Source organism: Scyliorhinus torazame, chromosome 1 (assembly GCF_047496885.1).
Source record: "Scyliorhinus torazame isolate Kashiwa2021f chromosome 1, sScyTor2.1, whole genome shotgun sequence".
Classification (NCBI taxonomy): Eukaryota; Metazoa; Chordata; class Chondrichthyes; order Carcharhiniformes; family Scyliorhinidae; genus Scyliorhinus; species Scyliorhinus torazame.
Genome location: NC_092707.1, coordinates 413,412,604 through 413,429,394, shown reverse-complemented (window position 1 = coordinate 413,429,394; position 16,791 = coordinate 413,412,604). Strand labels below are relative to the sequence as shown.

General features: G+C 49.8%; 1 gene segment (V, D, J or C); it reads left to right on the top strand.

The window, feature by feature from the left end:
* Nucleotides 1–14,889, top strand: part of LOC140428516 (immunoglobulin kappa light chain-like) — a 140,241-nt gene extending 125,352 nt beyond the window's left edge. Inside the window, 4 exon segments of the V gene segment in view lie at nucleotides 8,025–8,375; nucleotides 10,999–11,343; nucleotides 12,296–12,637; nucleotides 14,781–14,889. Of these exon segments, the coding sequence occupies nucleotides 11,079–11,343; nucleotides 12,296–12,637; nucleotides 14,781–14,887 (714 nt within the window).
* The last annotated feature ends 1,902 nt before the right edge of the window (nucleotides 14,890–16,791 follow it).

Below are 16,791 nucleotides of genomic sequence, written 5' to 3'. Positions count from 1 at the left end.
GGATGCTGGCGCACCAGCTGCGCAGGAGGGAGGCGGCCAGAGAGATTGGGGGAGTGCGGGATAGGGAAGGCAACATGGTGCTGAGCCCAGAGGGGGTCAATGAAGTCTTCAGGGAGTTCTATGGAAGGTTATACAAGTCGGACCCCCCCCCTACATCCCCCTGGGGAGGGGGAAGGGATGAGACGGTTCATGGACCGGTTGAGGTTCCCAAGGGTGGAAGCAGAGCGAGTGCAGGGACTGGGGGCCCAGATTGGGTAGGAGGAGGTAGTCAGGGGGCCGGCAGGCAGGCAGACGGGCAAGGCCCCAGGCCCGGACAGCTTCCCCGTAGAATTTTATAAGAAGTTCTCGGAGCTGTTGAGCCCGCTCCTGGTGAGAACCTTCAATGAGGCAAAGGAGAAAGGGATCCTCCCTCCGACAATGTCGCAGGCATTGATCTCGCTTATCCTGAAGAAGCAGAAGGATCTGCTTCAGTGTGGGTCCTACAGGCCGAGATCGCTCCTGAACGTGGATGCCAAGCTGTTGGCAAAAATTCTGGCCACCAGAATAGAGGATTGTGTCCCGGGAGTGATTGGGGAGGACCAGACGGGGTTTGTTAAGGGCAGGCAGCTGAACGCGAATGTGAGGAGGTTCCTGAATATTATCATGATGGCTTGAGGGGGGGTGGGGGGGGGGGGGTGGGGGGAGGTGGTGGCTGCGATGGACGCGGACAAGGCCTTTGACAGGGTGGAGTGGGAGTATCTGTGGGACGCACTAGGCAGGTTTGGATTTGGGGAGGGATTTATAGGGCGTGTCAAGCTGCTGTATCAGGCCCTTGCAGCGAGTGTGTCCACAACCCGGCTAAGGTCGGAATATTTCAGTCTGCACCGGGGGACGAGACAGGTGTGTCCCCTGTCCCCATTGCGGTTTGCCCCGGCAATTGAGCCATTGGCCATTGCGCTCAGGACTTCGGGGGTTTGGAGAGTGCTGGTCCGTGGAGGGGAGGATCACCGGGTTTCCCTCTACGTGGATGACCTGCTGTTGTATATTTCGGACCCGTTAGAGGGGATGGGGGATGTCATGCGGATCCTGGGGGACTTCGGGAGGTTCTCGGGGTGTAAGTTAAACGTGGGGAAGAGTGAGCTGTTCGTGGTCCATGGTAGGGGCCAGGAGGAGAGACTGAGGGAGCTCCCGCTCATGTTAGTGGAGAGGAGCTTTCGGTCCTTGGGGATACAAGTGGCCAGGAACTGGGATGCCCTGCACAGTCTCAACTTAACACGGCTAGTGGAGCAGATGGAGGGAGAGTTTAAAAGGTGGGTTATGCTCCCACTTTCCTTGGCGAGATGGGTGCAGACTGTGAAGATGACCGTTCTCCCCAGGTTCCTATTTGTATTTCAGTGCTTCCCCATTTTCATCCCCAAGCCCTTCTTTAAGCGGATGAATAGGATTGTGACGGGATTTGTGTGGGTGAATAAAACCCCGCAAGTCACAAGTGTATTCTTGGAGCGTAGCCGGGGCGGAGTGGGGGGGGGGGGCGGGGGTGTGTGGGTGGACTGGCTCTGCCGAACTTCTGCAGTTATTACTGGGCGGCCAATGTGGCCATGATCAGGAAATGGATGATGGAGGAGGGGGCGGCGTGGGGGCGGTTGGAGGTGGTGTCGTGTAGAGGCACCAGTCTAGGGGCACTTGTTACGGCTCCGCTGCCGTTCTCTCCGGCGCGATACACCACTAGTCCGGTGGTGACAGCAGCAATGAGGATCTGGGAGCAGTGGAGGAGACACAGGGGAGAGGAGGGGGCCTCGGTGTGGACCCCGATACGGAATAACCACAGATTTGCTCTGGGTGGGTTGGATGGGGGATACCAAGGCTGGTATAGGGCAGGTATTAGGAGGATGGAGGACCTGTATATGGACGGGACTTTCCCTGGCATGCAGGTGCTGGAGGAGAAGTTCGGCCTGCCCCCGGGGAATGCGTTCAGGTACCTCCAGGTTCAAGACTTTCTTAGAAAACAGGTGGGGACATTTCCGCTGCTACCCCCTCGTAGGATCCAGGACAGGGTGGTGTCTGGCAGCTGGGTCGGGGAGGGGAAGGTGTCGGACATATATCAGGAGCTGCAGGAGGTGGAGGAAGCCTCAGAGGAGTATTTGAAGGGCAAGTGGGAGGAGGAGCTGTGTGAGGAGCTGGATGAGGGTCTATGGGCCGGCGCGCTGAGCAGGGTGAACTCCTCCTCATCATGTACCAGGCTCGGATTAATCCAGTTCAAGGTGGTGCATCGGGCGCATATAACGGCGGGAAGAATGAGTACGTTTTTTGGGGTGGAGGACAGTTGCTCGAGATGTGCAGGGAGTCCGGTGAAACATGCCCATATGTTTTGGGCATGCCCGGCACTTAAAGAACTCTGGCAGGGGTTTGCGAGGGTGATGCCCAGGATTTTGAACACTCGGGTGAAGGCGAGTCCAACAGTAGCGATATTTGGGGTGTCGGAGGATCCGGGAGTGCAGGAAGCGAAAGAGGCCGAGGTACTGGCCTTTGCCTCCCTGGTAGCCCGGTGACGGATCTTGCTAATGTGGAGGGACTCAAATCCCCCGGGTGTGGAGACCTGGGTTAGCGATATGGCGGGGTTCCTCAGTCTGGAGCGAATAAAGTTCACCTCGAGAGGGTCCTTGATGGGGTTCTCCCGGCGGTGGCAACCTTTCCTTGACTTTCGAGGGGAGCCGTAAGTGTCAGCAGCAGCAGCATCCTGGGGGGGAGGGGCGGGGGGTTCAGGTGGGGGTACTGTTGATACAATGTGAGTTGGGCATGGAGACAAAACCCACCTTGTTCTGTTTTTTTTTAATTCTGTTGTGTCAGTAGTTTCACTGTAAACTTTGGGATATGTTTCTTGTTATTGTTTATTACTATCTGTATTCCTATTTTTGTTATGTAAAACGTTCATTGGAAAACTTTAATGAAACATTTATTAAATGTTGTGTAGTTTTGGCCTCCTTTTCTGAGGAAGGATGTTCTTGCTCTCGAGGGTGAGCAGTAAAGGTTTACCAGACTGATTCCAGGGAGTTTTTTTCAAATAAACTTTTAAAACCCACACAAACACAGGGAGAATGTACAAACTCCACACGGACAGTGACCCAGAGTCGGGATCGAACCCGGGTCCTTGGCGCCGTCAGGCAACAGTGCTAACCCACTGTGATACCGTGCTGTCCCTCACCCTGATGGTGTTGACCTCACTGTGGGGAGTGATCCCACAGGTGGCATCAGTCTTCCAATAACTCTTTTCAATAACTGTTCCTCGTCACTGAACCGGGACAATGTGATGTTTTAAACATGAAGACTGAGACAATTGTGTCTGTGGATTGCCGCCCGCTCAAGTTTCAGAGTGGGATCACTGAGCTGGGGGCTCAGTGTTGTCTCTGACACTGTATTTTCCCATTGAACCATGAGAACCCCAAACTATCCCAACTCTTAAACAGGAAAATCTGACTAAAAATACACATCACCCCCAATATCCAGAAAATCAACTCAAAAACATAACGATGTGCAAGCAGCCCCAGGTTACTTACCCACCGCCATACAGAGGGTGAGAGTCAGAGCTGAGAGAGCTGAGCAAAACATTCCAAACAAAGTCCTTTTGCAAATGTACAATTCTATTCTTTCTTCCTGTATTCTCGGGTCAGTGGTTCACAGGTAGCTCATTGTCACGCACTTCCTTGTGTTCAAGTTCAAGGTGGACCACAGAAAGGGAAGGTGAGGGGGTAATGGTCGGGTTAAAAGGTCTCGGGTGTTTACTCATTTGCGGACGCTCCGCGCAGAAGTAGTCTTCTTGCAGGAGACATATTTGCCAATTAGGGATCAGACGAGACTGAGGAAAGGGTGGGAGGGGCAGAGGTTCCATTCAAATATTCATTCAAGGTTCAGAGGAGTTACGATCTCGATCAATAAGATGGCATTTACAGCGACTAGAATTAGATAAATAGAATTTTATAAGTCTCTATGAGATCCCCCCTCATTCGTCTGAACTCCAGCGAAAACAATCCTAACCTAATCAATCTCTCCTCATACGTCAGTCCTGCCATCCCTGGAATCAGGAGGGCAGCACGGTGGCGCAGTGGTTAGCACGTTGCCGAGGTCCCAGGTTTGACCTTGGCTCTGGATCACTGTCCGTGTGGAGTTTGCACATTCTCCCCGTGTTTGCGTGGGTTTCACCCCCACAACCCAAAGATGTGCAGGGTAGGTGGATTGGCCACGCCAAATTGGCCCTTTATTGGAAAAAATGAATTGGGTTCTCAAAATTTATTTTTTAAAAACACCATCAGAGTGAGGGGATCGAGACCATTTTCTATAGAATAAAATGGAGCCATTTCCACTGGTCAGTACTGACGAGCTCTCCGAGTATCTGTGGAGACGCAGGGTGAACCTTGCTGAAGTCTGCTGCAGGGGCCCCTAAATTATCATCCCCAAAACTACTTTAATGTCCCTCACTAACCCAATCTGTTCCATGGGAATGAATCAGAGAATCACAGAAACATTCCCGACAGTGCAGGAGGAGGCCATTGGGCCCATTGAGTCTATACTGACCCTGTGAACGAGCCCCCCGCCAAGGCCCACTCCTCCACACTTAATTTTGTTTTTTAATAATCTTTATTGTCCCAGGTAGGCTTACGTTAACACTAGTCGCCACATTCCGGAGCCTGTCCAGGTACACAGAGGGAGAATTCAGAATGACCAATTCACCAACAACACGTCTTTCGCGGCTTGTGGGAGGAAACCGGAGCACCCGGAGGAAGCCCACGCAGACACGGGGAGAACGTGCAGACTCCGCACAGACAGTGACCCAAACCTGGGACCCTGGAGCTGTGAAGCAACAGTGCTACCCACTGTGCTACCGTGCCGCCCAACTTCTATCCCCATGTCACCATGTAAGCTTTTGAATAGTACGGGCAATTTAGCATGACCAATCCACCTCCCCTGCACATCTTTAGACACTGAGGGACAATTTAGCATGGCCAATACACCTAACCTGCATAGCCTTGGACACTAAGGGACAATTCAGCATGACCAATCCACCTAACCTGTGCATCTTTTCTCTGTGGAATGAAACCGGAGCACCCGGAGGAAACCCACGCAGACACGGGGAGAATGTACAAATTCCACACAGTCACCCAAGACTGGAATTGAACTTGTGTCCCTGGCGCTGTGGGACAGCTGTGCTGACCCGGGTCCCTGGCACTATGAGACAGCTGTGCTGACCCGGGTCCATGGCACTATGAGACAGCCGTGCTGACCCGGGTCCATGGCACTGTGAGATAGCAGCTGACCCGGGTCCCTGGCACTGTGAGGCAGCATTGCTAACCCGGGTGACTGGCGCTGTGTGGCAGCAGTCATAACCTCAATGTCACCGTGCTGTCACACCTCTAGAAGTAAAAATAGGAAGTAATATTGAGACATCCCGGAATCTTTCACAGCAACATCGAATAGAAGAGTGTGTGAAAGAAACAAGAATTGTGTGTTTGCAAAAGGACTTTGTTTGGAATGTTTTGCCCAGCTCTCTCTGCTCTGACTCTCACCCTCTGTATGGCGGTGGGTAAGTAACCTGGGGCTGCTTGCACATCGTTATGTTTTTGAGTTGATTTTCTGGTTATTGGGGGTGATGTGTGTTTTAGTCAGATTTTCCTGTTGAAGAGTTGGGATAGTTTGGGGTTCTCATGGTTCAATGGGAAAATACAGCGTCAGAGACAACACTTAGCCCCCAGCTCAGTGATCCCACTCTGAAACTCGAGCGGCCGGCAATCCACAGACACAATTGTCTCACTCTTCATGTTTAAAACATCGTTGGACGGCACGGTGGCACAGTGCGTAGCACTGCTGCCTAGGGAGCTGAGGACCTGGGTTAAAACCCGGCCCCGGGTCACTGTCTGTGTGGAGTTTGCTCATTCTCCCAGTGTCTGTGTGGGTTTCACCCCCACAATTCAAAGATGTGCAGGGTAGGTGGATTGTCCATTCCAAATTGCTCCTTGGGTACTCTAAATTTGATTTAAAAATTAACAAAACCTCGTTAATTCTTTAATTCCCATTTCTCCTGATTTGCGGGATGATTTTCATTGGATTATTTTCCGTCCTGGAATGTTAAATGGAGGGAATTAATTTGCCAGCGGATTTCTTCCTCAAATCCACCATTCATAAACTGCTCCTGAATTATCATCCCAGAATCCTCCAGACCCCTTTCATGTCCGTGAGGAGCCTGATCCGTCTCATAGGAACAGTCACCCCCTTGAAGCCTTTCCCCCAAACTTGTGTGCCCCTATTTACTGCTGTCTGTGTGAATGGGAATGGGAGGTGTAGGGATAGCTGAGGGGGTCAGCACACTGAGGAGGATGTTTAATGTACAGATGCTGAAGGCTGAAGTGACTCTGACACAACTCCAGGCATTTTGCTGTGTCAATGCTTCAGTCAGGAATTTTGTGAGCATGTTTCCTGATCTAATTAGTGTGAGTGATCCGAGCTTCCCAATGGGAATCCTGTGGTGATGTTGAGGGGGATGTGAAGAGGTCCCACTCGGTGCCTCAGCAGAGTTGACAATCTCAGAAAGCCACCTTGGAATGTTCTGGAACCAGAGGGTCAGAACCCTGCCCCTTGCGTTGAGGCTCCTGAATCCAGTCACGTTGCCGCAGGCTGCAGGGGGCGTTGGGAACTCAAAGGGGTCAGAAATTCTCGAGATCCAGTTTGATTGTTGGACGATCGTTGGGTCAGGAGATCAGTTTACCCATCGTGCCCAATGGGAGATGATTATTTTATCAATTTTCATAGACTTTTGGATTTTATCTTTCTCAGCTTCTGATAGGATCCTTAATGCGAAACCACAAGAAGCCAGGAAAGAGAGTGAAGTCAGACAGGAAATGACACCCAACAAAGTGATTAGAAATCTCAATTAAAATAAAATTAAGAGAAATGTTGCACTTAAGAAAGGAAATATAACATGTCCTGGGAATTATAGACAATTTGGTATCACATAAGTTGTATGAAACATAATGGAATTCCTACTAAAAAAATCTAGACTCTAAAAAACAAACAGAAGAATGAATAGTCAACATGGACTTGAAATGGACGTGTCATTCTTGACCAAATCAATTCATAGACTCAGAGAATCCCCACAGTGCAGAAGGAGGCCATTCAGCCCATCCAGCCTGCACCGACCCTCTGAAAGAGCACATGACACAGGGTCAGGCCCCCACCCTATCCCCGCAACCGAACACTAAGGGGCAATTTTCCATGGCCAATCTATTTAACCTGTATATCTTTATACTGTGGGAGGAAACCGGAGCACCCGGAGGAAACCCACACAGACACGGGAAGATGATGCAAACTCCATACAGACAGTCACCCGAGGCCAAAATTGAACCTGGGTCCCTGGTGCTGTGAGGCAGTAGTGCTAACCTCTGTGTTACCATGCCACTGAACAGAATTCTTTGAAGAGCTAACTAAGAGAGTCGACATAGGTAAACTTGTAGATGTAATATATTTAGATTTCCTTTGATAAGGTAATAAACAAATGAATGAGAGAAGACGGGAATTGGAGCTCTACAATGTTCTGTGCTGGGATGACTCTTGTTTACCATTTATATCAATAATTTAAACTTGGACCACGCTTAACAGAGGAAACTGCACTGCTCCTGGCTGAATACATTCTGCTCCTGGCTCTAAGGCCTGCAAGCAGCCATTCATAACTCCAGCACACATTTGGTCAATCTGACCCACCTCCAGGACATCGTTCTATCCCTCAAATCCTCCCCACTGTGTACATCTTGGCTCAGTTCAAATCTCACTTGAGACGCGAGGCTTTGAGCACAAAATGCTGGGCTGACATTATTGGTCAGTACAGTGCGATGTGAGACAGTGAAGTTCAGGGTGTGGATAAAACAACTGGGCTACAAGTTACTGATGACAATGCACAATATTAATTCCTGATCTACACGGGATTTTATAATAACTTGTGTTTCAGCTTCTATTCTGTATTTTCTGATTTGTTCTGATCTTCAGTTATTTTCTGTTCACAGGTCATGTGACAGGGTTGGTTCTTATCCAATCTCCTCACGTTGTGAAAGTGCCTGAGGGTGAAACAGTGACGTTTCTGTGTGACTTACAGAGCAAGAATGTAGATTACACTGTGGATAAATACACTGTAAATTGGTACCGCTCACAAAGTAAGGAATTGATATTGAGCCATGATGCAAATGGCGAAGTTTCCCGGGTGGGAGGTCTGTCTGATCGGTTTCAGCCTTCCAGAGATGTTCCCGGTAACAGCTACATTCTGACAGTCAGAGATGTGAAGCACGGTGACTCCACTGTCTACGTCTGTTCGATTTGGGGAATAGTCTTTGGGAATGGAACCCGGCTGAATGTAACCAGTGAGTAATGTCGATGCTTTATTGCTTTTATTCCAAATAGTGTTATTGCACAAAGACTGAGTTTAAAAACAGTGAGTTGACCGCCCAGAACTTGAATCTTGATGAAAAGAGAGAGATGTTGCTGAAGTTTGATACAGATGAGAATGTGGAGGGAGGATCAGTACTGGGCGCGATTCTCCACTACCACGCCGAAGTGGCCGCGCCGCCGTGAACGCCGTTGAGGTTCACGACGGCGCAGAACGACCCCGGTCCCGACCGATTTGGGCCCTGACAATGAGCCAGGATCGGGGCCGCGTCATGTAGACGCGCCAGGTCTTGTCGCCCGCGTAAAAGCGGCGCCGCATAGATGACGCGGCCAGCGCCGCATAACGGGCGTCATCCACGCATGCGTGGTTGCCGTCCACTCTAAGTCCGCACGCAAGAAGATGGGCGACGGCTCTTGCGGGGCCGCGGAAGGAAGGAGGTCCTCCTTCCGAGACGACGGCTCGATGATCGGTGGGCACCGATCACGGGCCACACCACATTTCAGGTAAAGCCCGGTGCAGGATCCCGCCCTCGCCCCCCCCCCCCCACAGGCCGCCCCCCCCAGTGTTCACGCACCGCTCACGACGGGAGCGACCAGGTGTGAACGGCGCCGGGGGGAACCCGTTGTTTTAGCCTGGCCGCTCGGCCCATCCGGGCCTCAGAATAGCAGGGGTGCCGGAGAATCGCCATTTTCGGTGTCTCCGGCGATTCTCCGGCCTGCGGACCTCGACGGGGCCGATCCCACCGCTTGGGAGAATCGCAGGAGGGAGTCGGACCGGCGTCCCCGGAAACTTTGGTGGCCCAGGCGATTCTCCCAACCGGCGTGGGAGTGGAGAATCGCGCCCAGCAAATTTGTGAAAGACACAAATATTGAGCTGGTGGTTAATAGTGAGGAAGAAGGTTTCAGGTTGCAGGGGGTGGGGGAGGGGGGGGGTGTAGCACAGCACGGGGGTGGGGGGAGGGTAGAGAATGGGAACGGGTCTGTCGCCCGCGCCGATCCCAGCGAGTTTCCCGATCTCAGCGGCCCGGAGCGAGAATCCCGGCCGATGTCCCCGTGGATTGTTCCTAAAATGAAGGAATTTGGGAAATTTGTAACGAGTGCATTCTCTAAATCTGCATCGATCTCTTTTAGAATCACAGGGTGTGGGCCATCAAGTGTGTGAGATTTTCCAGCTTGCTGTCTTTGCCCTCCCCTCCCGGAGGTGGGAACTCTTCCTGAGCTTTGTTCCCTGCAGTCCTGGCCACACAGATTGGTGGCATCGACAATGATTTATTAAACTATTGAGCAGCTCAATGCTCACTTTCCAATCATCAATGAGAATTGCTGGAATGTGGACTAAAGAAACAAAGGTTTGTTCTTGAATTGAGCAACTCCTTCAGCTAATAGGACAAGGGCCACAAAATAGTTGCCCCAGACTTTGAATGTGAGTGAGGAACACATTAACTGGCGGCTTCAGTGCGGCCGGGACAATGGGTGGAATCTTGTGGAGGTGATGGGAACTCAGCGGGTGGCTGTAGAGGCAGCCACACCCCCACATCATGGGCGAGATTCTCCACTCCCGCAACGGTTGGGAGAATTGTCTGGGCCACCAAAATTTCCCGCGACGCCGGTCCGACGCCCTCCCCCGATTCTTCCAAGCGGTGGGATCGGCCCCGTCGAGTTCCGCGGCCCGCAGGCCGGAGAATCGCCAGAGACACCCAAAATGGCGATTCTCCGGCACCCCCGCTATTCTCAGGCCCGGATGGGGCGAGCGGCCAGGCCGAAACGGCGGGTTCCCCGTCCACACCTGGTTGCTGCCATCGGGGACAGCACGGGAACCCTGGGGGGTGCGGCCTGTGGGGGGAGGGAGGGGAGATCCTGCACCGGGGGTACCTCAAATGTAGGATGGACCGCGATCGGTGCCCACCGATCGTCGGGCCATCCTCTCTGAAGGAGGACCTCCCTCCTTCCGCGGCCCCGCAAGATCCGTCCGCCATCCTGTTGTGGGGCGGACTCGGAGAGGACGGCAACCACGCATGCGCGGGGGACGCCAGTCATGCGGCGCCGGCCGCGTCATGTATGCGGCGACGCCTTTACGCGGTGACAAGGCCTGGCGCGTGTAGATGACGCGGCCCCGCTCCTAGCCCATTATCGGGCCCTGAATCGGTCCTGATCGGTGCAGTTTCCTGCCGTCGTGAACCTCGACGGTGTTCACGTCGGCGTGGGCACTTCGGCGCGGGAGTGGAGAATCCCGCCACATTTCTTTTTGGGAAGCTCCATTGGATTATGTGAGCATGGAGGGATTGACAGGTCAATAACGGGTCTGACCCTGTGATCGAGGACCCCCGAGTCTCTGACCGGAGGGTGGCACTTCTACTAAAAGCAGAAAGAAAGGCTGCAATTCTCTGGCCGTTGCGATTGCTGCCGGCAGTGCCCCCTCGCCCGGGGCTTTCCCTGTGGCGTGGCTTCAATGGAAATCCCATTGACAAGCGGGAAGGCAGAGTCGCGCTGCCTGGGAACAGCGCGCCACCGAGAAACACGCGGCTGGGAAAGCGGAGAATCAGCCCAGACTGCAACCTCAGCACCTGTTTATAAATTGTTGATATTTTTCTCTTAAAGGTAAGATACCTCCAGTCCTTATCCAGTCTCCGAGTGTGGAACGTGTCCCAGAGGGTCAGACTGCACGGTTCCACTGCTCCATGCAGAACGCCGCAGTGAGATACACAAAAGTTTCTTGGTACCGGGAGCTGCCAGGGGAAGAGAGGGAGAAGATTTTAGCACTTGATGAAAAGAATTATGTAGACCGGGATTCAGGTTTCTCTGAGCGTTTCCTGCCTTCCAGACACATGGACTCCAACAGCTTCATCCTGACAATCAGCAACGTGCAGCCCAGTGACACTGCCGTCTATTACTGCTCAGTGTGGGGAGATATCAGTGGGAATGGAACGCAGCTGAATGTAACCAGTAAGTACAGTTTCCATGAGTCTCATTAATCTTCACCACATATTCTGTCTTGTGGTTCTCAGAAGTCTCAAATGTTCACAATTTTTTGGACACAAAGCCCGCTTCTTGATACAGGTGATGGGGTCTCTCACTCACTGGCCTGAGATCCAGGGAAAGGCTCATGTTGCTTCCTTTGTGAAGGATCAGGCACATACATAGACATCGGTGGGCCTTCCACATGGCCATGGTGCCTGTGACAGGGAGCTGCACATTGCAAACACCAGTCAAACCAGTGGCCCACAACAAGCTCAGGCTGAGGGAGTCGGACCAAAGGTGATTGTGGGAGGGTTTGGGGTCATAGGTTGAGATTGTGGGAAGAGGGGTTAGCAACCTGGACAGGGTGGTAGCTCTTCACAGGCCCCCCGCCCCCTTCCTGATGTCATGGCAACCAGTACTTGACAATGAGGAACTCCCCCAGGTCACCATTAGAAACACAAAGTGGGTTCGTTTTTATCCAAATGGGGAGACCCCCTCCTGATGCTGGTGGTGGAATGCGGTCTTCAAATGGGTATTGGTGCCAATTTAAGGATTTTGTTTGGATGGTGGGGGAGTGTCCGAGGAAGGGTGCTCTTCCAGAGGGTTTGTGCAGACTGGATGGGCTGAATGGCCTCTTTCTCCACTGCAGTGATTCTGTGTTTTTTTTTTTACAATTTCAAGTACCCAATTCATTTTTTCCAATTAAGGGCCAATTTGGCGTGGCCAATCCACCTACCCTGCACATCTTTGGGTTGTGGGGGTGAAACCCACGCAGACACGGGGAGAATGTACAAACTCCACACGGACAGTGACCCAAAGCTGGGATCGCACCTGGGACCTCGGCGCCGTGAGGCACCAACGATTCTATGGTTAACTACCATAGCTACTTTGTAAATCCAAAATACTCTTTTAAATTATGAATATTGTTTCTCCAAAGGTGCAGATGCCCCAGTGGTTATCCAGTCTCCTGCCCCAGAACCTATCAGACAGGGTCAGAGTGCACGGTTACAATGCATCCTGTATAACGCCGCTGTGACACATTCTGATGTTCATTGGTACCGACAACAACCAGCTTACATCGAGTGGATTTTAACAGATGAGATACTGAACAACACACGATGGGGTCCTGGCTTCTCCGAGCGTTTCCAGTCTTCTCGAAACATGTCCAGTAACAGCTTCATTCTGACAATCAGCAACATTCAGCCCAGTGACGCTGCCATCTACTATTGTGAAGTGAGGGGAGATATTGATTGGAATGGAACCCAGCTCACTGTAATAAGTAAGGACAAGTTACATTTTCCAACTTCACAGACACGAGCACATAATCTAGTGCAGGACATACTGATTGATGGATTTCTAGGTGCCAATGATATTGAGGGTTATGGGGATAGTGAGGGAAAATGGTGCTGAGGTCAACACTCAGCCATAGCCCAGTTGAATAACACAGAGGGCTCGAGGGGCTGAATGGCCTACTCCTGCTGCTCTGCTCTGACAAAGGGAATTGCCCACAATGTCCATACAGAGTGAACACACTGGAATTGAAGATGAAAGGGAAAAGGATATGTGAGGAGAGCGGTTGAACTGGTTGGGGATTGGCTGTTGGGGAAAGATCCCTTGGAAACAGCTCTGGGCTGGGAGTAGGTGATGTTTGAATCAACCATCCAGGCAGTCTGGAAATGTATTGGACTGTGAAAAGCAGTTTCTGAAGGTCTTTGATTTTCACATTTGAGTGCAACGTGGTTTGAGAGATCATGTGGGATACTTTTAGTCAAGTTACAGCAGTTGTGCCTCAGTTAATATTAACTGGATTTTGATATTTAAACATATATTAGGGAGTATTGCCTGGAAGAATTTTATTTATGAGTCTGATCAATTAGGGAGTCTTTTGGGGGAACATATTGTGAAATCAATTTTAACTGTGTAATTGTAATTGTGTGTGGTTAAATTTTCTTTTCTTCTCAATAAATCTTGGAGGTTTACATTTAAAAACTCCAAAATCGCCACTGGACTGCCCCTTTCTGCGAACACTGCTACTTACCATCAATGCAGTTCCTGGAACATTGTCTCAGGCACAGTGCTGCAGTACCTCTTACAGCCACTGTAGCGCTGTGCATGGAGGGACTGGGACTTCTTTCCAAATGCGGACCGGAGTTCATTTGAGCAGGAAATGGCAGCAATGTTGTCGAGTCGTCCCCGCCGACTCTCCGAATGATTAGCAAGGAACTCTCACCATCCATAAAATCCAAGCCATACGGACCTTTACTGACATCTCCAGTTGTCCCAAAGTGCTTTACAACCAATTAAACCCTTTGTAAAGCTTGGGCCCTATTTAAATGTAGGAAATGTATCGGCCAATTTGTGCACAGCAAGCTCCCTAAATAACAATGTGATAATGGCCCGATAATATCATCTTTGTCGTGTTGAAGAATGAATATCACAAGTCGGAATAGTTTGTCTCAATTTGCTTCAGCAAAATGATTGAGAATTCGGAACAATTCTATCAGAGGATGATCAGACGAGACTTTAAACCAAGCCCTGGTCCGCTCTCTATGGGAGATGCAGGAGGCCACATGACAGTAGCTTAAGAAGAGCAGGAGAGTTCACCCCAGTCAGTAACTCGAGGGAATAAACTAAACAAAACCCATCCCATTAGCTCCCTTTCAGCCTGGCACGCTGCCCATCACAGCCAACATTGGCAATGACCTGAATCAACACAATTACTCTGAACTTTAGTCCCAATCCCACTCACACATTTAAGTCACTTTTTTGAATAGGTTAATTCTCTTTGGAGGGTGTTCCATTAATCTAAAACTCTCTACATTCTTCCTTGTTAATTTTGCAATCACAATCTTTTAGACAAACTCCATCTTGCTAACTGATGTGTCATTGACATTTCCTCTTCCAATATAGAGAACTTTACCTTCATCTCAGTCCCCATTGCTCTGCCTTTCCTCAACTCAACTCCTCCATGTTTAAAAACAAACTTCATCTTGTTTATACGGATCGCCTGGTCACATTAGTGGTGTCGGTCACACAATACACACCACCTATCCAAAAGTCACTCCCCTACAGTGTAATGTTGGTGTGGACGGAGGAGGATACAGAACGGAACTCACTGGGGATCTGTTGGTGGTTTTCTTTCCATCTGTGGAACTTTGCTGCACTGTTACCAAGTCAGCCAGAATGGCCAGCAAGTGGTCAGTGTGTGATATAAGATTGGCCTGCCGCATTATCAATAAATCAAATTGATCTGAGTTTAAACTGACATTGTTATTCCAGGTGTCCAGCAGATAGAAATATCTGCTCAGTCTGAATTCCACCTGCTTTCATGTCTCTACTTTACCATTTCAAATGTCACCGACTGACGAGAATCAAATTCATTCCCCGTCCTTTAACCGTAAACATGTGATTTCCTTTCACAGACCCGGCTGACGCTGAGAAGACAAAGCTTGTCTGGATCATTGTGGGAACTCTTACGGGATTTGCAGGACTTAGTTTGCTCATCGGATTCATAGTGCTTCGGAAATAACAATCCCGTAATTTTCACAGAATAATTCAGTTTCTCTCGGTTATTGTGTATAGTTTGTTTTGTTTGTTTATGGGATGTGGGCATTGTTGGCAAGATCAGCATTTATTGCCAATCTCTAATTTCCCTTGCGAGCAATTAACAGTCAACCCCATTGCTGAGGATCTGATGTTACAATCCCAGACCAGACGAAAACAGTGGATGAGATACGGGACAGGAACCCCAATATTTGATCTTAATTTGGTAAAACTGTGATGAAATGACACCTCACACCAGGAGTGATTTGGGGAAAAATAGGGATATGGTGTAATAAACAAACTTGACTACTTAGAGTACTAAATTATATTTTACATCACACCAGGAAATAGCTGACAATCGCCACGTAAACAATGCAAATCAATACAGTGAATACAGTAACCCTTAACTGCTATCTTTGTTCCCACTCAAACAATTAAAAATCCCATCTCAACTCTCATAAGAGCATAAGAACTAGGAGCAGGAGTAGGCCATCTGGCCCCTCGAGCCTGCTCCACCATTCAATGAGATCATGGCTGATCTTTTGTGGACTCAGCTCCACTTTCCGGCCCGAACACCATAACCCTTAATCCCTTTATTCTTCAAAAAAACTATCTATCTTTGTCTTAAAAACATTTAATGAAGGAGCCTCTACTGCTTCACTGGGCAAGGAATTCCATAGATTCACAACACTTTGGGTGAAGAAGTTCCTCCTAAACTCAGTCCTGAATCTACTTCCCCTTATTTTGAGGCTATGCCCCCTAGTTCTGCTTCCACCCGCCAGTGGAAACAACCTGCCCGCATCTATTCTATCTATTCCCTTCATAATCTTATCTGTTTCTATAAGATCCCCCCTCATCCTTCTAAATTCCAACGAGTACAGTCCCAGTCTACTCAACCTCTCCTCGTAATCCAACCCCTTCAGCTCTGGGATTTACCTCGTGAATCTCCTCTGCACACCCTCCAGTGCCAGTATGTCCTTTCTCAAGTAAGGAGACCAAAACTGAACACAATACTCCAGGTGTGACCTCACTAACACCTTATACAATTGCAGCATAACCTCCCTAGTCTTAAACTCCATCCCTCTAGCAATGAAGGACAAAATTCCATTTGCCTCCTTAATCACCTGTTGCACCTGAAAACCAACTTTCTGCGACTCATGCACTAGCACACCCAGGTCTCTCTGCACAGCAGCATGTTTTAATACTTTATCATATAAAGAATAATCCCTTTTGCTGTTATTCCTACCAAAATGGATAACCTCACATTTGTCAACATTGTATTCCATCTGCCAGACCCTAGCCCATTCACTTAGCCTATCCAAATCCCTCTGCACACTTCCGGTATCCTCTGCACTTTTTGCTTTACCACTTATCTTAGTGTCGTCTGCAAACTTGGACACATTGCCCTTGGTCCCCAACTCCAAATCATCTATGTAAATTGTGAACAGTTGTGGGCCCAACACTGATCCCTGAGGGACACCACTAGCTACTGATTGCCAACCAGAGAAACACCTATTAATCCCCACTCTTTGCTTTCTATTAATTAACCAATCCTCTATCCATGCTACTACTTTCCCCTTAATGCCATGCATCTTTAACTTATGCAACAACCTTTTGTGTGGCACCTTGTCAAAGGCTTTCTGGAAATCCAGATATACCACATCCACTGGCTCCCCGTTATCTACCGCACTGTTAATGTCCTCAAAAAATTCCACTAAATTAGTTAGGCACGACCTGCCCCTTTATGAACCCATGCTGCGTCTGTCCAATGAGACAATTTCCATCCAGATGCCTCGCTATTTCTTCCTTGATGATAGATTCCAGCGTCTTCCCTACTACCTAAGTTAAGCTCACTGGCCTATAATTACCCACTTTCTGCCTACCTCCTTT